At 46.3% G+C, this 23572-nt stretch overlaps 1 protein-coding gene across 1 annotated transcript in view; it reads left to right on the top strand.

The window, feature by feature from the left end:
• The window catches only part of C10H10orf67 (chromosome 10 C10orf67 homolog), a 2378031-nt gene that overhangs the window by 538970 nt on the left and 1815489 nt on the right, over positions 1-23572 (top strand). The window contains exon 8 of the mRNA XM_086939822.1: positions 15888-15899. Coding sequence (XP_086795948.1) covers positions 15888-15899 — 12 coding nt within the window. The remainder of the gene's footprint in view (positions 1-15887; positions 15900-23572) is intronic.

Genomic DNA, 23572 nt, shown 5'->3' on the forward strand with positions numbered 1-23572 from the left:
ACATTTAAGGTGGTTGGTTTCCATCCATTGGAAGACATCCTTCAGACAGTTGGTTAAATTTTGTTCAGCAGTCGTGGTGTTCTCTTCTAGCGGGACTATAAGTTGGGTATCGTCGGCGTAGGATGTAACCGTGATACCGTAAGATTCGATCAGGGAGATGAGGGGTATGAGGTAGACGTTAAAAAGCAAAGGGCTTAGGATAGAGCCCTGTGGGACTCCTGATCCGATCCTTTTCTTTGTGGAGTTGAAGGGTCCTAGTTTCACAGATTGTGTTCTTTCTGAGAGGAAGGATATTATCCAGTCTAATGCTCTGTTGTCTATACCAATGTCCTTAAGTCTGTCTAGGAGTATTTGGTGGGAGATTGTGTCGAACGCTGCTGTGAGGTCCAACAAAATCAGTACGGCGTTTTTCCTTTGGTCTTGGAGGGTTTTTATGGAGTCGGTCAACTCAATCAGGGCTGTTTCTGTGGAGTGCTGGGGACGGAATCCAGATTGTTGGGGGTGGAGGATATTATTTGCTTCCAGGTAGGCTTTGAGTTCCCTGTAGACTATCTGTTCTGTGATCTTGCCCAGGACTGGGAGGAGGGAAATAGGGCGGAGGTTGGTCAAATCGGAAGGGGGTTTGTTAGGTTTTTTCGTCAGGGGTTTGACGGAGCCGTGCTTCCATGCACTAGGGACGATACCAGTACTGAGGGAAGCGTTGACTATTTCATTGATAACAGGATTAACGGTATCAATCAGCTGATGCAGGATGTTCGGAGGACAGGGATCCGTGGGGGAGCCTGATTTGCAAGCTAAAATGACTTCCTTGGATTGTGCAAGAGTGACATGAGAGAAGACCCTTAGTTGAGCTGTAGTATTATCTGTTGGTTCCTGTCTGGCTGGTGGCTGGGATCGTTGGTAGGTGGGGAAGTTCTTCTGGATCAGATTGATTTTTTCTTCGAAGAAATCTGCAATTTTGTCGCAGAGATCTTGAGAGGGGGGTATTTCAGACTGTAAGGCTACGGGATGGGTAAAGGATCGCACTATTGTGAACAAAGTTTTTTGCTTTTGTTTTGCGTCATTTATAGTTCTGGTGTAAAAGTCTTTTTTGGCGTTTTTTATAATTGAATGATAGCTTTTCCTAAGGAGAATGTAGGAGTTTCTATCTGCGATGTCATAGGTTTTTCGCCAATTGCGTTCTCCTTTTTTGCAGAGCAGGTGGGCCTTGGCTACTTCTGGAGTGAACCAAGGAGCGTTGGTTTTGGTTTTTGATTTAGTACCATTTCTCTTGGTGCGTTTGGATGGGGCACGGATTTTAATTTCTTCGGATATCCAGTTGTGGAAGGATTGTGAGTCTTGTTCTACATCGCCCGACATGATGGGGTTTTGGGTCTCTAAGATGGGATTGAGCTTGAAGGATTCTTCGACCTTTTTCCAGTTGACCTGGTTCTCTGGGGGAGCGCAGGGTTTGGTTGTGTTTATATGTTGCGGGGTTTTGATGAGGAATGGAATAAGATTGTGGTCGGTCCAGATTTGTGGGACTGGGGTGTGGGTTTCTAAGGAGGGGAGATTAGTACATATCCCGTCAAGTGTATGTCCCGCTCGATGGGTGGGTTCATTGACCTTTTGTTGGAGGTTGAAAATTTCCAATATTTGGTGGAAATTACGAGTTTGCGGGTCCTCTGTGGAGTCGAGGTGCAGGTTCAAGTCTCCCAGCAGGGTGACATGCGGGTATCTGATTAAGAGTTGTCCAAGGGTGTCACTAAGGGAGTCTAAAAATTTGGTAGCGGTGCCTGGTGGACGGTAGATAAGGCCTCCTGAGAATGAAGTGGACTCATTGAGTTTAATGGAGAATCCTAGGGATTCTGCGCCATTTAGTGAGTCGAGGGTGAAGGTGTGACATTTAAAGGAATTACGTAGTAGGAGGGCTACACCTCCTCCTCGCCCCTTGGGTCTATCTTGCCTGTATATGGAGTAGCCTTGTGGGAGGGCGGTGGCTAGATCAGGGTTACTATTGTTCGTAAGCCAGGTCTCTGTTATAAAGAGGCAGTCGGTGTTTGATTCCTGAATGAGGTCAGCTAAGTCTTGGCTGTGGCAAGTCACGGATCTTGCATTGATCAGCCCTCCGGTAAAGGGTAGGTTTTCTTTCCTGAGGTTAGCCTGTGGGGCTGAGGTCGTAGCTGGGGAGGAGGTCCATCGGCAGTGCCTGCAGCTAATATACCCCTTGATGGTATATATGTCGACTTTACAGGTACAGGGTGTATTGATGCGTAGCATTTTTAGCGCATTAGCATTATAACACCTAGTGGGGGGACCCGGGGCAGAGTGTCCTGCGCCTGGCGCGGTCTTGGCGCGGACGGGCGCAGACGGGCTTGCCTTAGGCGCGCCTTCGGCGCGCAAACGGCGCTCCCGCTGCGCTCGTCCGCTGCGCTTGCGCTGGAGGCACATTTGAGGAGAGGGGTTGTGGGCGTGTCCTGCCAGGGGGCGTGGCCTCGTATCACGAGTGTCAACTAGCGTTCGTGAAGGAGCCGTGAATACCTGACAGCGCTAGGTCCGCTGTAGGTAAGAAGCAAAGCCTGGATGTCAGGGGAACACGTGCAGTTTAAGAAATGTATAACACACAAATTAAAAGTTTTTAGTTCAAAGGTGCGAGCGCTATCCTCCGGCTTCCGCCTCAGAGGGTGTTAGTTCCAGTAAGACGCGCTATTGGTCGGCGCCGTCTTATGGACGAGGGAGGTGGGCGTGTCCTGCCAGGGGGCGTGGCCTCGTATCACGAGTGTCAACTAGCGTTCGTGAAGGAGCCGTGAATACCTGACAGCGCTAGGTCCGCTGTAGGTAAGAAGCAAAGCCTGGATGTCAGGGGAACACGTGCAGTTTAAGAAATGTATAACACACAAATTAAAAGTTTTTAGTTCAAAGGTGCGAGCGCTATCCTCCGGCTTCCGCCTCAGAGGGTGTTAGTTCCAGTAAGACGCGCTATTGGTCGGCGCCGTCTTATGGACGAGGGAGGTGGGCGTGTCCTGCCAGGGGGCGTGGCCTCGTATCACGAGTGTCAACTAGCGTTCGTGAAGGAGCCGTGAGTACCTGACAGCGCTAGGTCCGCTGTAGGTAAGAAGCAAAGCCTGGATGTCAGGGGAACACGTGCAGTTTAAGAAATGTATAACACACAAATTAAAAGTTTTTAGTTCAAAGGTGCGAGCGCTATCCTCCGGCTTCCGCCTCAGAGGGTGTTAGTTCCAGTAAGACGTGCTATTGGTCGGCGCCGTCTTATGGACGAGGGAGGTGGGCGTGTCCTGCCAGGGGGCGTGGCCTCGTATCACGAGTGTCAACTAGCGTTCGTGAAGGAGCCGTGAATACCTGATCTTGGCCCCGTCACAATTCCTTTGTGGGTCTCAGGATAATGATATCCCTCCTTTTCATATAATTCAGAGGATGATGTTTCCAACTTCGCAATCAGCCTGAGTGCGCTTCCCGTATTCCTCTGCTAGGGAAAGCCGACTCGGTCTGGTGACTGCTTCTTTCTCCTCGTAGGTAGAGCCCTAAGAGTTTCTTGCTGCCATGGACCGACTCTTTGGGCCGTCTGGCCCCCCGATGCGCCTCCGGGCCCCACGGGCCCGACGGGGAGTCCTGCTTTACCATCACCAGCGTCTCCATCCCTGACGGCCCCCCAGGGATCCGGGATCGGACCCCGATCGACGCCGGTTAACCTTATAACACCTCCACCGGCGCCGATCTCCCCGCCACCGCTTCCAATGTCGCCCGCTTCTCGGGACGACATCGTCCCCAGGTTCAGCCCCGACTGGGACACGGTGCCGGATCGACGTCGCCCAATGCCTGTACCAACGCCGATGGGCCCTTTTGTGCCCTATGTCCCTCCTCCTTATTTTGAGCCTGTTCCACAGACTTCGGAGGATGGGGAGGACTAGGAGGGGTCTGAGGACCCTTTCGCACAGGACTGTGCTTACGATGCGGACTGGACTGAGGATTTGGGGGACACCAGTGGTCTTGATACCTCACCTGACCCTGGCATGCTGTCTCCTCCTACCGTGGCTAGGGAGGAGGGAGCCAGTTGCGCAGTGGTGTTACTTATGGCAGCCCAGGCTCTCCACCTCGAACTCCCTACGGTGGCGGTCAGGACTAACCTCATGACAGAAGTGCTCCAACCGGCGGCTACTTTTTCTGAACCCTTGCTGCCTTTTAATGAAGCACTGACAGGCGTTCTTTTGGGCATCTGGTCCAGGCCCACCACAGGGGCTCTTGTGGATAGGAACGTGGCCCGACGCCATCGCCCGGCTCCGGGCGATCCACTCTTCCTTACCCAACACCCTACCCCCGAGAGCTTGGCTGTCCAAGCCTCAGCTTCACAGAGCGCGTTCCCTACCGCTCCTCCAGATAGGGAATCTAAGAAGCTGGATCAGCTTGGCAAGAAGTTGTTTTCATCTGCCAGCTTGCTGTGGTCAGTAAACACTGCATGCCACTTGGGCTGTCATACCCACTCTCAGTTCTCACCGTGGCAATTGTGGCTGGAAGAGATGCAGCAAAGTTCACCATACTTTATGGGCTGGACACCGCCGACTCACTGGGCAGGACGATTTCACAACGGTGGCGTTTTGGTGCCACGCCTGGTTGAGGACAACTGGCTTTTCAGGGGATGTCCAAAACACCTTGATGGACATGCCCTTTAATGGCATTCGCCATTTTGGCCACAACGCAGTGCGTTGGAGCTCTTCAAGGACTACCAGGCTACGGCCAAGTCCTTAGGCCTGTCGTCCGTTCAGACTACTTTGCTTTCTGCTTTTCGCTCCTTTTGTGGCCACGGAAGGGGTGCCCCACAGCGTTCGCAAAGTCACAGGCCACAGCAGTAACAGTCTCGACGTGGCCACAGACGTGGGAACCGTTGAGGTGGTTCAGTGGGCCAGCGGGTGGGCCAGTTTATCTCCAACCCAGCAGCATCCACTTCTAAGCCTTCCTAGTCCGTCCTTTCATGCCCATCAGATGCCAGTAGGTGGACGAATACGCCATCATCTCCACCACTGGAGCAACATCACTTCGGAAAAGTGGGTGCTGCAAATTGCCCGAAAGGGCTACTCCCTCTCTTTCGAGACATCCCCTCTAGCCATGCTACCTCAGTGCCACCGCATGTCGGGGATCACTTAGCGCTTCTCCAGCAGGAAGTTGCACCCCTCCGAGAGCGTTCCAATGCCAGAAGTAGGTTGTGATTGTTCCAAAGAAGGACAAGGGCCTGCGTCCTATTTTGGACCTTCAGAACGTAAATCGCTTCCTCCAGAAGGAGAGGTTCAAGATGCTCATGCTTGCTCAGGTCTTATCTGCCCTAGACCTGCAAGACTGGATGGTGGTGTTGGACTTGCAGAATGCCTATTTTCATATCCCCGTCCTGCCTGCCCACAGGCGCTACCTGCGATTCACGGTAGGCTACGAGCAGTTTCAGTTGACAGTGCTCCCCTTTGGCCTTACCAGCGCCCCTTGGGTGTTCACGAAAGTGATGGCAGTTGTCTCAGCTCATCTGCGTAGATCTGGAATCTCAGTCTTTCCCCATCTCTATGACTGGCTGTTGAAGGTGGGCTCGCCCGAGGCAGTTCTCTCCAACCTCCAGACTACAGCCGACCTCCTGCATATGCTGGAATTCTACATCAACGTGCCGAAGCGCACCTGATTCCCTCGCAGAAGCTCATTTTCATTGGAGCCTTTCTGGACTCTGCACTGTTTCGGGATTATCCTCCCGAACAGCGGGTCTGGGACATTCAGGCTATGATGCCGATCTTTCAGCCTCTGTCCTGGGTTTCAGTCAGGATGACCCTCTAGCTACTGGGCCTGATGGCCTCCTGCATCCTGCTTGTGGATCATGTCAGATGGCGTATGTGGGCTCTGCAGGGGGACCTGAAATTCCAGTGGGCACATCGTCAGGGCAACCTGTCCGATCACGTCCAGATCTCAGAGGGCACTGCACGTCAATTGCAGTGGTGGCTCACGAATCGTGACTGGGTCAATGGCAGATCCCTCTCCCTTCCCCAACCGGATCATACGATTGTGACGGACGCGTCCCTTCTGGGATGGGGCGGCCACATGGGAGAGGTGGAGATCAAGGGCCTCTGGTCTCCGGCGGAGTCCAAGCTCCATATCAACCTGTTGGAGCTTTGGGCGATCCAACTTGCACTGAAGACATTTCTCCCCTCTGTCAGGGGGAAAGTAGTTCAGGTCTTCATGGCAAAGGCTGTTGATCCCTTTTCTGCTCCTTATTCAGAGTCCCTTCTTTTTTTCCTCTCTTTGTCCCAGCAGCACTCTACTCTGGGCACTATCAAGGGCAATCTCTCTGCCATTTCCGCCTTTTTAAGAATCCCTGACCAGCCTTCCCTTTTCAAGCCCCCTATTATAAGTAGGTTCTTGAAAGGTATCACACACATGTGTCCTCCTGTTCCCGTTGTGATACTTCAGTGGGACTTGAATCTAGTTCATACCTTTCTGATGCGCGCTCCTTTTGAGCCACTTCATAATTGCCCTCTTCGTCTTCTAACTCTAAAGACTGCTTTCCTGGTTACCATCACCTCTGCCAGAAGAGTGAGCTCCAGGCTCTTTCTTCCAAAACTCCTTTTCTCTCTGTCCACCCGTACAAAGTTTGTCTGAGGACTCAAAGGTTGTCACAGCCTTTCAAATCGGGCAGACCATCACTTTGCCCACCTTCCTTCCGCCTCTGCATCCCTCTAAAGAGAAAGAGAGGCTCCACTGTCTGGACCCAAAACGTGCGCTCTCTTTCTATCTGAGTCGCACACAATAGTTCCAGGTGGATGACCAGCTCTTTGTTGGCTACGTGGGCACCAAGAAAAGTTGGGCTGTGCACAAACGGATCATCTCTCAGTGGGTCGCTCTGTGCATAATGGTTTGTTACTCCTTGGCTAAAAAGGAGCCTCCAGTGGGGTTGCGCTTCCATTCCACCAGGGCGACGGCAGCCGCTACTGCTCTGGGATGTGGTGTTCCCCAGCCGGATATTTGTCAGGCAGCTACATGGGCCTCGCTGCACATGTTTACCAAGCACTACTGCCTAGACAACCGAGCCCGTAGAGACGAATTCTTTGGCCGTTCTGTTCTCCAGGTCTTTCTGGTGTGATCTTGGTTCGCAGTCCCACCACCGGGGTTGGTATTGCTGCGGTATCTATTCTAAGATAAGGAATCTATCACTACGTGTTTCTTTCAGATGCACAAGTTGCTTACCTTCGGTACGAACTGATTTCTAGGGTTAAGGTCATCCCTTTCAGGGCCCTAGTATCATGACACCAGTGGTCAGTATATTACATGGCTCTGCGTTCCTGGTGCGAAAGTCATGTACAGAACTGACGTCAGCGAGCATGGGCTTGTCTAAGTAGCTCCGGCGATGTCATCCCGGCGCCAACGACGCCAATGACGCATGTGGAGCCGCACGATGCCACCTACCGACCTGCAGGGGAACTGCTGATGAAAAAAACTTTTTGCATCCAGTCTGATGCCTGGGGGTAATTCTAAGGTAAGGAATCTATCACTACTAATGTTTCTCACAGATATATTGTTACAGAAGGTAAGTAACTTGTGCATTACTACTTTCCTTTTCTTCTTCTTTCTTTTCTATTCATAATTTCTGTCTCTGTCTGTCTCATTCCCCAACTCTCAAGCTCCACTTTCCAGCAGCACATTCTTACCCCATGTTCAGGATGTGCATGAATGTGAATATGTTTGCTACTCATTAATATTTGATTGCAGCACATAAAAGGCTTGTGGTGACTGTGAGCATTTAGCACACTGTCCTACTGCTCCATTCTTCAGATAAATGAGGAAGATTGACTGAACAAAGATTTTCTACTTAGGACATGAGATATGTTTTATGGGTGCTCGGTGCTCTGTCATTCGAATTCTGTGTCATACTATTGTATTCTTTGTCTCACGAAACTCACCATAACTGGGCTCATAAATGTTGTATTCATGTCTATTCTGGGCTTATTCCTGATCTACCTGGTAAAAGGGGAGACGTCTACTAAGGAATTATTATGCATACTATTAGCTATGGGCCCTTGGTCGCAGCAATCTCTGCTGCTATATGAAGAGGCAGTTGAGGTAGTAAAGAAACTTCAACTGCAGGATGCCTTGGGTCATTTATCTGAGCATCTGCTACTATGAATGCAGCTCACATACTTTTCCATAGATTTTATGAGTTAATGTTTATAGTGTAGGCAGCACAAGTACAGCAAAACCAGTTTCTGGGGCTGTGAACGGTTGCTGAAGATGTTCACGACAAGGTCCTTGTCTTCTGTATGAGGGCATACTGGTTACATAGGCCGACTTTTCTGACCGTCACAAAGCAAAACTATGAATAGGGGTGTTGGTTACAGTGCTAAATTGAAGAACATAATTTTAGAGGCATCCTTAGATATGGTGATCTTTGTTACTACGCTGTTAAAACTATCCCATTTTCAATGAGGGAGAATTACATCAAAGTGCCGCCTTTGGCCCTGAACTGAGACCCAGCTCATAGTTCATCTGCAAACATGCTAGTCACTGCACTGCAATATTGAGTGATCAGCAAGCAGAATCCGGATGAGAGGAGCCATGCTCCCAAAATAGGGGTGGAAGTAAGCACAATAGCACATGGAATCCAGGGACTTTGTAGATGGGCAAAAGGGATATCTCAGCCCCAGAGCATGTAGAGAGACAGGAGAGGTATCATTGGAAATGGGATAATCTCCCCTTTCCAATGGTACCCCTCCCTAGTGGATTCCTTCTTGGGTATCACCCCAGCAGGGCAATCCCCAAGCAGGGTGGGAGAAACGGCCCCTTAGGCAAGGGCCTTTGCTCCCCCCAATTGTTTTTGGGGCTATTTAGTAATTCTAAAAACAGATGCCACTAGATGCCAGGGATTCTTTTTGTATTGTATTTAGGGGCTGGGGTATTGGAATGCCCATTGAAGCCTACCCACACCCCTAAATCCAATAAAAAAAATCCCTGGCATCTAGTGGGATTTCTGCTCCCCCGGAGGGCAAATTGGAGGCTACTGCCCCCCTATGGGGGCCATAAAGCCTACTAGGCACCAGGGATTTTTTCTTAATAAGTAGGGGTTTGGGGCTGCTGGGAAATGGCATGATAATGCCCTTACCCCCAAAAAAGTCTTTCTGCTCCCCGGAAGGCAAATCGGGGCAATAGCCCTTTATATGCCCCCCCCCCCCTGGGGGGGTAGAAAGCCCACTTGTAACCAGGGGTATGTTTCTGGGCATGCCAGTGAGAAGCCCCATAGGCAAGGGTCACTCCCTTGTTTTAGGCACACATTTTGGCCCGTTTGAGTGATATATTTAGTCTCATCTGGTCCCAAGCGGGGGCAGAAAACCACTAGAAACCAGAGAGAGTTTATGTGTGTGTGTGTGTAAACTGAGTTTTGCTGACGGTCTGCTTGTATTGACCTTTGGCTGGCATTTTTCTGGTAGTGTGTGTGGACCTGCACTTGGCTAATGGTGTGGGTGGACTCGCGTTTGATGACAGTGTCTGTAGATTGGTGCTTGCCTGGTGATGTGCATGGAGTGGCGCTTGGCTGGTGGTATACTTGGACTGGTGCTTGGCTGGCTGTGTGCATGGATAGTATAAAAGTGGGAACTGTGCTTTTTACTAGCATGCCCCATGTCCCAGAGCAGGTCGAGCAGCAATCTGCCAGGGTTAGTTGCTGTTCCCAGTCCGGCTCTATTTGGCTGCCGGTGTGCGGGGATGGTGCTTGGCCTGGCAGAGTGCTTGGGTAGTGCTTGGCTGATGGTGTGAGTGGATATTGCTTGGCTGACTGTGTGCATGGATGGCATTTGGCTCTCTGTGTACGTGGATGGCGCTTGGCTGGTGGTCTGCATGGATGGCGCTTGGCTGGAGGTGTGTGGATGGGGCTTGGTTGGCAGTGTGCATGGATGGTGCTTGGCTGGCGGTGTGCATGGCTGGTGCTTGGCTGGCGGTGTGCATGGATGGCACTTGGCTGGTGGAGTGCGTGTACTGACTCTTTGGCTGGTGGTGTGGCTTGCATGAATCCCCCAGCGTTTTCAGAATCCCCCACAAACCTCAAATTTACTTACAAAGTCACATTTTCCTCACATTTCTGTGTATCACCATGCAGGCACAAATTTCCTACTACCCAACATTCCCCTTGGTCTCCCGAGAAAAATGGTACCTCACTTCTTTGGGTGCCCAAAGTAGCACCAGCCTACAAATGTGTAAACAAACTGCCCTTTTGGACCAGCGTTGGGGCACCCCCTCAATCCCTACATGTTTTTTGGCACTTGGCCCATCCACACAAGTAAGGTATCATTTTATTGTGAGACTGAAGGGAATGCTGAGTGGTAGGAAATTTGTGCTGTGCAGTGATCCCACAACTTTCCCACATAGATTAAAGGAAAATGTGACTTTTTAGCTATATATTTGAGGTTTTCAGCAGATTCTTTGAAGGAAAATGTTGGGGGATCAACGCAAGCCACACATACCTTGACTCCTACGGGTGTTTCGTTTTCAGCCAATTATGGGTTTTTTAGGTTCCTCTAGATGTCTGCAAGCCCGGGACCAAAAACTCAGGTGCCCACCTTTCTATCACAAAAACAACCTAGTTTTTCAAGGGGGGTCCCCTGCATTTTTGTTTCCGGGCTCAGTGGCCATCTGGTGAAACCTACCAAGCCCAGACATTCCTAAATACTAGACACCCAGGGGAGTCCAGGTATGTCTTGCATGGACCCCTAATATTTTTCTACCCAGAATCCCCTGCAAAGCTCAAATTTAGCTGAAAGAATCAAATTGTTCTCACTTTTCTGTGTGGGAAAGTTGTGGGATCACTGGACTGACACAAATCTTCTACCACCCTGCGTTCCCCCTAGTCTACTGATAAAAATCGTACCTCACTTGTGTGGGTGGGCCAAATACCCACAACAGGCAAGGACCCAAAACTTATTGCGGAGACATCAAAATCATAAATTACAAAATGTCCTGGTCTTGCAAGGGGGACCTGTGTTTTTGGCCCGGGCTCGGCAGCCATCGAGGAAAACCTACAAAAGCCACAGTTTTCTGAAAAGTAGACACCTGGGGGAGTCCAGGAAGGTATGGCTTACATGGATCCCCCAACATTTTCCTATCCGGAATACCCTAGAAACCTAAAATGTATGTAAAAAAAACACATTTTCCTCACATTTCTGTGTGGCATCACTGTGCCAGCACAAATATCCTACAACCCAGCATTCTCCTTGCTCTCCTGAGTAATATTATACTTCACTTATGTGGGTGTCCACTGCAGAATCGGCTAAAAATGTATTTTTGTAAAAACCCTTAACCCATTTGTTTTTGGCCCTTCCCAGTCACAGGCCCTTGCCTCACCCACATAAGTGAGGTATAATTTTTCTCGGGAGACTGAAGGGAATGCTGTGTGGTAGGACATTTTTATATACACAATATGTACCTAGGGAAGCCTTGAGGACGGGCATCAAAGCATTAAGGACGAGAATCCTCACTTACCCGAAGGTGACCTGTTTCATCATTGGGTTCCCTCCCCACACAAGGACCTCAAGTTCTCTTGTGTGGGCCACACTTCCCATCAATATTGGAAGGAGCTGAGGTGTTTTTGATGAGCAAGATGGTATTGTTAGTGAGTGAGGAGCAGAGTGCAAAAAGTGGGATAGTGATTAAAACTACCTCCTGGTGGGCAAAGCTATTTTATTCTGGTGCCCCCTTCGGGTATATTTAAAAATAGTGAAGACCGGGGGTAACAACCACCCTATCTCAAAAGGGGCAACATGTGTCTGCCCCTAGCTGACTGTATAGGTTAATGGACATTCATCAGGACCAGAAATATACTGTCACTCTTCTTCAACAGTAAAAGAAAGAAAAAGTGGTTAAAAATGACCATACATTAGACCAGGTGATTCCCTGAGCATGTCAATCTCATCCTCAGGTTTCACTTGTGGTACTAAATGTAATCTTATTCCATGATTGTTTATTCACATCCCTTGTGAAGATTCAGAGCTGTTTGATGTAGAAATATGTCTCTGTGTCCCCTGGTCAGTACATTTAGGCCAGCACGATGATCCCACACAGAAATATGTGGAAATGTAGATTTTTTTTCAGCAAAATTTGAGGTTTGCAGGGGATTCTGTGTATGTTGGGGGTTCCATGCAAACCATACCTCAGCAATCAGTGGGTTCGGTAGGTTGTCCTACATGGCCGCCGAGCCCAGGACCAAAACCCCATGTGCCCCCTTACAAAACCAGGTTGTTTTGTGTTCGGTAATTTTGATGTGTCCACAATAGTTTTGGGCCCTTGCCTGTCGCAGGCACTTGGCTCACCCACACGAGGAAGGCACCAATTTTAACGAGAGACCTGGGGACGAGCTGGGAAGTGGGAAATCTGTGTCAGCCCAGTGATCCCACAACTTTCTAACACACAAATTTGAGAAACATTTGATTTTTTCAGCTAAATTTGAGGTTTGCAGGGGATTCTAGTTAGGGAAAAGTTGGGAGGGTCCACACAAGCCATTCCTCCCTGGACTCCCCCGGGTGTCTAGTTTTCAGAAATGTGTGGGTTTGGTAGGTTCCCCAAATGGCTGCCCAGCCCGGGGCCAAAAACCCAGGGGGCCCCCTTGTAAAATCAGGTTGGTTTGTGATAGTAAATTTTGATGTCTCCCCAATACGTCTTGGGCCCTTCCCTGCCACGGGCACTTGGCCCACCCACACAAGTGAGATGCCATTTTTATCGGAAGACTTTAGAGAATGCGGGGTGGGTGGAAGTTTGTGGATCCACGCAGATTCTAGAACTTTCCATCACAGAAATGTGAGGAAAATGTGTTCTATTTTTAAAAAGTTTGAGATTTGCAAGGGATTCTGGGTAACAGAACCTGGTGGGAGCCACACAAGTCACCCCATCCTGGATTCACCTGGGTGTCCACAGCTAGGCAATTAGCAAAAAAAGTTCAGCTTTCACTGGAAAAATGTGATGTGTCAACGTTGCGTTGTGGGCTGTTTCCTGTTGTGGGTGCTAGGCCTACGCACAAAAGTGAGGTACCATTTTTAAATGCCTGCCGAGCCCAGGGCCAAAAACTAAGGTTCACTACCCTACAAAACCAGGTTGTTTTATGATAGGAAATTTTGATGTCTCCACAATATCTTTTGGGCCCTTTCCTGCTGCGGGCACATGGCCCACCCACACAAGTGCAATTTCATTTTTATTGGGAGACTTTGAGAAAGCGGGGTGGGTGAAAATTTGTGTATCCACGCAGATTTCAGAACTTTCCATCACCGAAATGTGAGAAAAATGTGTTCTTTTTTTTTACAAAGTTTGAGATTTGCAAGGGATTCTGGGTAATGGAACCTGGTGAGAGCCACACAAGTCATCTCATCTCAGATTCCCCTGGGTGTCTATTTTTCAATAATTTATAGGCTTCCTAGGTTTCCTTAGCTTGGGTTCAAAATCCACAGCTAGGCAATTTGCAAAAAAAAAGGTCTGTTTTCACTAGAAAAATGTAAGGTGTCCACGTTGCATTGTGGGCTGTTTCCTGTCGCTGGCACTAGGCCTACCCACACAAGTGAGGAACCATTTTTATAGGAAGACTCTGGAGAATGTGGGGTGGTTTGAAGTTTGTGGAGCCACGCAGATTCCAGAACCTTCCATCACAGAAATGTGAGGAAAATGTGTTTTTTTAGAAGGTTTGCAAGGGATTCTGGGTAACAAAACCTGGTGTGAGCCACACAAGTCACACCATCCTGGATTCCACTCAGTGTCTAGTTTCCAAAAATGTATAGGTTTGCTAGGTTTTCCTAGTTGCCGGCAGAGCTAGGGTTCGAAATTCAAGGTTAGGCACTTTTCAAAAAAAGGGTCCTTTTTCACTGTAAAAATGTGGTGTTTCCACATTGTGTTTTGGCCCGTTTCCTGTTGCGGGCACTAGGCCTACCCACACAAGTCAGGTACCATTTTTATCGGGAGACTTTGGGGAATGCTGGGTGGGGGGAAGTTTGTGGATCCACACAGATTCCAGAACTTTCCATCACAAAAATCTGAGCTAGGGTTCAAAACTCACAGGTAAGCACATTGCAAAAAAATGGTCCGTTTTCACCTGAATAATTTGATGTGTTCATGTTGCGTTTTGGGCCATTTCCTGTCATTGACACTAGACCTAACCACACAGGTGAACTAGCATTTTTATTGGGATACTTAGGGGAACACAGAATAGTAGATTAAGTGTTAATACTAATTGACTTTCTTTGCATTTCTGCCTTCCAAATGGAAGACAATTAAAAAAAAAGTCATTTTGAAAATTAACCTCTAATTCTCATGCTTGTATGGGTACCCACAATTTTGGAGATGTGCAAAAGACCACTGCTTATAAACTCTATATTTTGTTCCCATTTCGGAACTATATTGGTTTCCTTGATACCTATTTTTCACTCTTTATATTATACCAAACGAATTGTAATATACCTGGTACACAATGAAAAACCATTGCATGACGAAGCTCAGTTATTGGCTATGGGTTCCTCGGGTTCTTGATGAACCTACAAATGCTATATATCCCCTCAACCTGAAGGGTTTAGCGGATGAAACAATATATTGCTTTACAAAATCTGTCATACTTAGAAGAAGTTACAGGTGAAAACGTTGGCGCAAATAGCTGTTTTTTTCAATATTTTCTATTTTCAACTGTTAGTTTCTATTAAAAAAAAAAACTTGGAGGATCTACACAAATGACCCCTTTCTGAATTCATACTTTTGTCTAGTTTTAGGAAATGTATCGCTTTCTGTGATACATTATTGGTTTCACACGCATTTCTACCACTAATTGGACGGAGGTTGAAAGCACAAAAAATAGGAAAAATAGGCTATGTACCAGTAAAATGCCAAAACTGTATATAAAATGTTGTTTTTCTGATAAAAGTCTGCCTGTCCCTGAAAGCCGAGAAGATGGTGATTTCAGCAGCACAAACCCTTTGTTGATGCTATTTATTTTCAGGGAACGAACCAGACACTTTCTTCTGCAGCACTTTTTCCCTATTGTTCCCCCCAAAAAACAAAGTTTAGCTGTATATTGGAAAATTTCTGGGTCCCCACAAGTGGAATCCACAAACCCTGGGTACCTTTATAATCCTCATGATGTTGGAAGAAAAGGATGCAAATTTGGCATGGATATCTTATGTGGACAAAAAGCTACAGAGGCATAAGTGTGAACTACCCCAAATAGTAAAAAAAATGCTTAGCACAGGGGGGTTGGGGGGAGGCCTAGCATTGAAAGGGTGAAGGGTTCATGTGATGCTCTGGCCTTGTCTATACTTGAATGTCTTTTGTTGGAAAGGGGTAAAAAATGTATCTATTTTCTCAAATGGAGAATCAATAAGTTTACCTTCTATATTGTCTGCTCCTAGATAGATTTGCTATCCTCTTTGATTCAAATTCAATACGTTTTAATGAATTTCTAAATGATTGGAATTGTACTGATTTTTGTATTCCAGAGTTATCTCCAATTTTTACATCTTTGATACTGGCAACTTTTAGCTGTTTTCAAAAGACTTCTTTTGGACCATACAAAAAACTTGCAGTGGGCTCAGAGCCTGACCATTGATTTCCATTAGTTGGCTTTTTGTCAATCTTCTTTGCTCTTTTCATATTCTATGGGTTTTCTTCCATTTCTTGTGTTTGTCCCTCCTCTGGAGCATAATTTGTTAACCATCCTTTTGAGTGGATGACTTGAATTCATCAACTGCTCATATTCAGGGAAATATTTTTATCTGTGAATGTTTTTTCTTGCTCTCTCCCTTAAGTGCTACTTCCCCTGTTAAATATCCACCTTCCAGCCCATGCATTCCATGTTGCTCCTTCCTCCCATCATGTATGCATCTTCATCATAAAGCTTTTGTTTTGGTTTTTTGCAGATGGTGAACTCAGTAAGTATAAAGCTTTGACAAAGCCAATGGGTCAAAAAAGAGGGGCCTTTTGGCTTTGCCGATGCTTGTTCTGTTTTTTAATGGCAGAAAATTAGGATTAGGGAAAGTATTTTAATGGTGTGCAATTAATTCTCTTCTCACTCTCTAGCTCATATTCGTGAAATTAAGGAGTTTTTAGCTTTTAATCAGTTATGGAAACCCGTGGAAATCAATTTTTAAATCAAATGACATAGATGTGTTTTCACTTAATAAATCAGTCTTTGTGGCCCAGTGTCTCTTACTCGTATTCTGAATGTTAAGAGTCATGTATTGGTGCCACTTTGGTCCCATCACCAGTGCATCAGACAAGTGCTGAGATCCAGGACATATTTGAAATAGGAACTGAACCACCCCTTCTGGTTTCGAATGCTATTTTTTAATGCCTTTATTGCCAGCCTACAGGCAATAGATTCTACTAAAGCATATTTTCCTGCACGATCTGTTCTCTTCTGCCTCTAAAGGTACTTTTACCAGTCTTAGGAGAGGTCATGGTGGTAGTGGTCCAGGCATGACTGGCTCCATTGCCAGTTCTTCGGGCACCATAGTGCCGACCATCCCAGCACTGACCTTGAACTTATTGTCTGATCCCCTGAACCTTGTGAGTACGCCAAATGCTGCTCTCTCGTTTCACCTCTGTACACGAGACTGAGGTTGACTGATTTGGATCCTGTCCCTGAGATTGACGGTGCACCTTTAATTGACCCTCAAGGATAACTGTCCTGCAAGGAAATAAAATTACTTCAATGGCAGACGATAGGACACTGCTCCCATGGCCATATAATTAGGGCATATATGAACTGGTAGCCCCAGTAGCTCTCGTTCCAAATACTTTTCTCCACTTGTAGTCTGACCTCCTTAAGCAGTTGTTGCTGTAGTCTTCCTTAAGCTTTTCGTTCATTGAGCTGTAGTGTCTGATTTGCATTTGAATTATTTCTTTTTGTATGATACTTTCCTTCATCATCTACTCCTTAAGTGTTAACGAATGTTTCTTTGAAGTGAGAAAGCAGCCTCCTTTCGTTCGAAGATCCTATGCATGCAAAGATCACTACTGTTATAATTGTACACCCACTGAAAAATCAGTCAACAGGATGCCCCTTTTATATCTAATGTCCCCAGCACTCAGAAAGTGTGTGATGTGGCAGAAACTACAGAGTTTCTGCATGGTGACCTTGGGAGAGGTCTTGATATAACAGTAACCAGTACCCCTTAAAGACACAGATTCCTTGCATCAGGCCACTACCATTATCTCTACCATTAGTTTAGGTTGTAGACACATTTTACAATGTCTTTCATTCTTCTGCATTCATCTGGTGTTGACCCCACACTATGGGATGGGTTAAGTCACATGCCACCTATTTCAATAGACTAATGGATGTAGTGGAGCAGCCACTTCATGTACCCCTCAATGTCTTTTCCTTTGGCATTTGAGTGTTCATCCCAACTTCTAACTATATATCTTCTTGAGCAGTTTATATGACCTTGCAGATTTAATAGTTCATGTTTTATGGCTTCCAGCTACCCTTCATGTGAATCTCCAGAGTCCTCCACGTGGAAACCCTGTTCTCCATTACTGAAAAAATCTTGTTTGACTACATGTGAAACTTTTGTCTGCTTATCCTTCAATACTGAGATGTATTTTCCTTGACTACGGAACAGGTCCTCCATAAAGCTCTGGCGATTGGAGAAGATAACGTTTTAGGTTGGTCCGCTGAATCACTTGTTCGAGTGTGATCTGGTCACTGAGCATATTCTGCCTTGCCTAGCGCAAGCTCATAGAGTATATCTTTTGGAGTAATGCCTTTCTTGTGTTTTCCTCTTCATTTGGATTATTGGGTATAGGCACTGACCTGCTTACAAAGTTCATTAGGAGCACGAAAGCACAGGGATATGGATGTTTGTCCTCGTGCTTGTGTGTGTTACTGGGTTCTATATAGACTTTTTGATTGGCTTCCAACATGTTCATTCTGTAGGTTCCTTCACATAGTCAAAGTGCATATGCTGAATAGCTGTGTTATTCACATTCCAAAGGGAGATCGCTGTGTTTCTTACCGAAAGATCCTCAAAGGAGGATCAGTGGTCTGACCTTTTTGCACCATATGAGTGTCAACCTTAGTGCATTCCAGGAGTCAATACATTACATATGCACTCCCTCCTCTGGCCTCTAGGGCATAATTAACATTGGACTTTGTTGGTATACCCTGTGCTGCTTTTATTTTGCTAACTCTTCCAACTTTAGGTGCTAAATATTCTCCCTTCTACATAGTTTCTTGCTGAGGAGCTTCCTTTCCTGAGTATGAATCTTTCAGGCACCCCTCCCCGGTGGGCCGCCTGCTTGGAAGTGCTGTAATCCAAATGGGAACCAGCAGCCCATGCCCTCACACCCTTACCCGAAGGCTGCAGAGCCACCATACCACTTGCACACTGTCCTAGGTGAGGTACTTCTTCCTACGATATTGCTGGGGCTCTGCGTCCTGGATCAGTTCTGGCTCTTCCTCTGTGTGTCGGAGTTCGGCCCCACCAAGGACCAGGTGGTGTTTCTAATCCTCTGGGGCTGCTCCTCTGCCTCCATCAAGGCTAGTAGACCGCCACTTCCCCGGTGTATGGGCATGCAGCACCTGTTTGGAAGAGTCCATGCCATTCCTCCAGGATGCCTCTCTCCACCTCTCATGCTAAAGGGCACCACCTTGTCTACTTCTCTGGCATGGGCTTTGTTTTATCTGCCTCTATCCAATGACGCAACAATAGCCCACAAAGTGCTGAGCACTCGCCGGCACTGTGTACGGGCACCGTTCCCCTGGCATGGGAGCTCCTGACTGGGTCCAGAGCGTGCCCCCTAATGTACTTTGCAGTGGGGGCCATTAAGTTTCAATACACCATTGCTGCCATTCTGGACCTGAGCATTGCTTTATTTGCCTCCATTACTTTTCTTCCTTTATTAGTGGGGGCTTCATTAGGCAGTGCCAATAAAAGTTGCATCAGGAAGTGCAGCGATCCATTAAAGAGAAGGCTGAAAAGGTTTGCAGTGAAATACGTTATACTCCTCCACCATCATGGCTACACCCCATGTGTTTCTCTTCTGGGTATGTCTGTCTCTGTCTCTCTCTCTCTCTTTTTTTCTCTATCTGGACACGTATACCTATTTGTAGAGTAGGAAAGAAAAAATATGGGGGCATTAAAATGAATTCAATTAAAGAACAGGTTGTGGAAGAGAAGGCATAGCATTGAAGATGTGTGATATCTGTCAGTCTGCCTTCTCTAGGCTGTGTGTGCATGTATAATGTATGTGTGTGGCGCAAACCTAGCCAAAGGTAGTGGAGCACTGTGGAGTGTAAAAAGGCAAGGATGCAGTCAAAATATGATTTAAGAGGTAGCTAAGTGGTGGCTCTTCCGCTAAGGAGAAGGAGCACCACCCCACAGCTCATGGAGCAGTGTAAAAGAAAAAAAAATGATAATAACTGAAGTTATTATCATTTTATTTTTAGTATCATCACTGGTGGGCGGGGCTTGGTTCCCCTGATGGCGGGGAGGAGGAGTGTATGCTGCACTCTAAAGTGCATATGACACTTTGGCAGGCCGTCTCAGGATGGCCAAAGCGTCATGGGCACTTTGCATGGCCTCCCGGTGGAGAACACGCCCAGGCCACCCAGCCCCTGTCTGAGCACTGAGCCCTGGTACTCGGACCAATCACAATGCTGCATTGCAGCGTTGTGATTGGTGAGCACCCAGGCTCCCCTGAGCCAATCACACTCCCCGCCACCCCCCTGCAACGCCACCCCCGTACCGACGACCACTGAGGGTAGCTAGTTTGTGGTCTGTCACTGGATCATGATTTAATGGTCTTTAAAGAGGTCTATCTGTCTCCAACTATTTTCTGAACTGGAACAGGATTGGAGCAGTCTTGATATATAGTGGGATATTATTCAGGGTGAATAGATGGAAAAAGACTGTTGCCATGTTTTGCTTGTTTTTTTACACATTTGTTTCCAGTCTGATGGTGACCTGGCTATGGGTAAGCTTAGAGCCTCCAGAGATGGCAAGCTTGTCAGCAAGATAGGCTCGGGTACAGCTTGTGAATGATTTGTAAATGGTACAGCTGGTGTTGAAGATGGGATATGCTGACAAAGGATCCCAGTGGAGTTTCACCAATATGGCGTAGATTAGATAATATTTCTAGAGGCCCAGTATGAGATGTCCTGCAGCTTATAGGATGCACTTAGCAAGAGGCCAGTGTATAGCCTGGAAGGTCATGGAGCTGGGCATTCCACCATCCAAATGTGAGTATTCAAGGGATTGAATAGCAGTTCTAAGGTGCTTTCTTATAGGAATAGTTTCAAATGACCTTGTGGAACTTAAGCAGTGATGTCATCTTGGCATCTCCCCAATTAAAAGAAATGTCAACATCGCCTTTCCTCTTCAGGTGGTTTAGGATGGTGGCGTGTTTATTGAGGACCTTTTGCATTTAGTCTACACTAATGTTGCACTTTACCAGGCTTCTTCAAAACAGTCACGCAATACAGGGAAAAAGACTACTGTACATAATACTCCCTAGTTGAACCCACCACACACCCACCCTCGTCTTTAGCCGTTCCTGCTCCTGAAACTTCTTTTCATCCTCAGATGTTTCACTGCCACCTTTCGCCGCCTCCCGTGTTGTTTCCCACCGCTGCTGAGCTAAAGGTGAGTGGGAGTGCTGGACATGGCTTGGGTTGTGGGAACTGTTGCTACCCCTAATCGGGTTCTCCTCCAGGTAAGTGGCCATGGTTCACACTGGATCAGTCATTTTGACGAGTGGCTCAAGTATGATTAATAAAAAAAGAAGGGCTTTGGCTCTAATCAGCACTGCTGAGCCCTATTCCACCAAAAACAGTATAACGCCAAAAATGATACGAAATTCTCACCTTACAGCCGGTGCATTGAAATGAAACAATGTCACCATACACCTCTTTTTCCATTCGAATTAATCAAAATTTATTCGAGAAATCACATATATGAATCAAAAGCAGAAAATGACATCCAATTTGAAAACATCAAGCTCCCTTTACCCACAAAATCCTTTTTTAATACATCCTTCCACCCACAACAACTATTCTTTTATACCCCCTCAATACACCCATCTATGTCAGTCTTGTCAATCATCCACTCATTACACTCCCCACATATCCCAGCACACCCTGCCCACCTTTCAAAATTTCATATTTATACATCCACAAAATTAAATCAATAAATACAAAAGACAAACAGAAAGCAATTCTTAAAATGCAAAACTTTCATTTTTTGACAATCATTTGTTCACTTGATTAGCCACACAAAAAAAGGTTGACGCATTTCAAAGCCCTCCACATACAAGGTTCTCTTCAGGACCAAAAGCTGGAAAAAACACAAAACACTGTGTCTTAGGTATTGACCATATTCACAAGATGCACCACTGCTTCTAATTACCTCCTCTCAAGAAGTCGGCTTACCCTATTCTATGCTGCAAGATCAGTCAATCCCTGCAGAGACAATCATACCATATCAGTCCTGAGTCCCAGAACGCTAGCTTTATCAGTCAAAAGAAATCTACACTGTATGTGTTTAAAACCGTTCTTACATTTGTATGGGCAATCAGTCTGAGACCGAGAGCCGACAGATCAAAAAAAAGTCTTGAATTTCCAGGCGTGAATCCTAGGCCCCACATGGAAGACGGGAAGAACTGCCCATTAGTTTCAAAGAGGGTATTACACAGTGGTATATGAGGGTCCAAAAAGGAGAGAGTGGCCCCAACCTTTTTCCATTGTTTTCAGCCTGCCGATCCTTCATTTGATTTTGGTGAAGATTTTGTGCACCTCTCTTCGTGTTTTCCTGTAATAAAAAACTGCCGGATTTTACCAGTTGTTGTATCTCGCACATTGCAAACAGTCTCTTGTTGGGGGCTATAACTTTAACCCGCTCGCATCATATTCACTCGCATATTTAAAAAAAACCTCACGTTTTGAAAAAACTTTAATGTCTCAAAAGAACTCGGGGCGGGCGCCTCCTATTCAGCAGCTCTAATCGCGCTTGATCCTTACCTTTGAAACAAGCCTTTCTGACGCGATGTTTCTCCTCCCCGGCCGCCAGGAAGCTTAGCGGTAACCGTGAGCAAAAGTGATTTAAATGTCGGCACAAGTTCCAGCTTAGCGTTGTCCCACTGACCTATGGGGATTTTAGTATGGGCTCGATGGAGCCAACAATTTGATCATGGTCTTCAGTTGTTAAACATACTTACACAGTGTACATGCCTACTAGGCACACCAGACCATTGTTTTAAAATATATAATTTTTGAGAAAAGTTGATGTACTAAAGATGGACTGGATCTGACTCGGTGGAGCAGTTTCTGAAATCTCTGCAGATTTAATGGAGGCAGGACCAACAAATGCATTTAAAGGCATTTGGATGCACAGTGGCATGTCCATAAATCTAGCAATTCATCGTTACTGTACTTGACTGGTGCCTCACAGCTTATATATCTTTGAGAGTTCATTCAATCTGTCTACTGTTGTATTGAATTTCACAATCAGCATTGCCTCTCGTTGTATTAGTTTGAGGTCCAAATAGCCACCTCTGCAGTCATGCTCTACCTTGGAAATTACTGTCCATCTGAATTCGTTCTCTGTATGTGCATTCAACCTCCAATAATTCACTAGTGGTGCTGTTTGGACATTTTTTTGGGATCCTTGAGTTGTGTTGGGAAATTCTGTATCGGACTTCCTGGTTTGTTTTGCCTATGTATAACTTCATACAGGGGAAAAGTACCCCATAGACCACTTTTTTGGACTTAAAGTACAAAAAGTATCATGTTTCCAATGGATTGAGTTCTGGGAGAACAAAGTCCCTCCTAGGGTAGATTCACAACATATGCATGTGCCACATTTGTGATGTCCAGAGACTGAAGGCAGGCCTATAAAATCACAGAAATGTACTAGTCTTTGGTTTAGATAATGCAGCTCTGACCACTTGGTTTGCAATGCTTCTATCTTTTTTAAAAGCAAAGAGCGGAGCTGAAGTCAAAGGCTGATCTAGATTTTTTTCCAAGTGCAAATTTTGACGGATAAACTTTTTAACCAATTAGAATTGGGACAAAAGTTTGACACACAAACTATTCTTTCCATTGGCATTTTTGCTCTTCTCTCTAGTAGTGCCTCACGTGGAGTCCACCATGCTCTTTTCATTGCTTTTTTAAGCAATTTCTTGGGATATCCTCAATCTACTAACCTATCCATCAGGTTGTTGGCATGTTGGATGTATTCATCATTAAAAGAAACATTCTGCCTTATGCATAAGAATTGGCCGTACAGCAAATTTTCTTTAAGACTTCTTGGGTGATTGCTAGTGAAATGTAATGCTTTATTCCTATCTGTTGTTTTCTTGTATAAAGTTATCAGCAGACCTCCGTCTGCTGCATACACTTCTACATCCAAAAATGCAATTTTTTGGTGTGAATGGTTCATACTGAATTTTATATCAGCTGTACTGTTGTTAAATCAGCCATGGAAAGAGAGAAGTTGTTCCTTATCTCCCATCCACACCATACAAATGTCGCCTATGAATTGTACCCAACTACAAATTAACTGTACAAGGGGTTGTTGTTATAATTTGTCCTCGTATTTAGACA

The sequence above is a fragment of the Lissotriton vulgaris genome, chromosome 10 (assembly GCF_964263255.1).
Source record: "Lissotriton vulgaris chromosome 10, aLisVul1.2, whole genome shotgun sequence".
In the NCBI taxonomy this organism is placed as follows: domain Eukaryota; kingdom Metazoa; phylum Chordata; class Amphibia; order Caudata; family Salamandridae; genus Lissotriton; species Lissotriton vulgaris.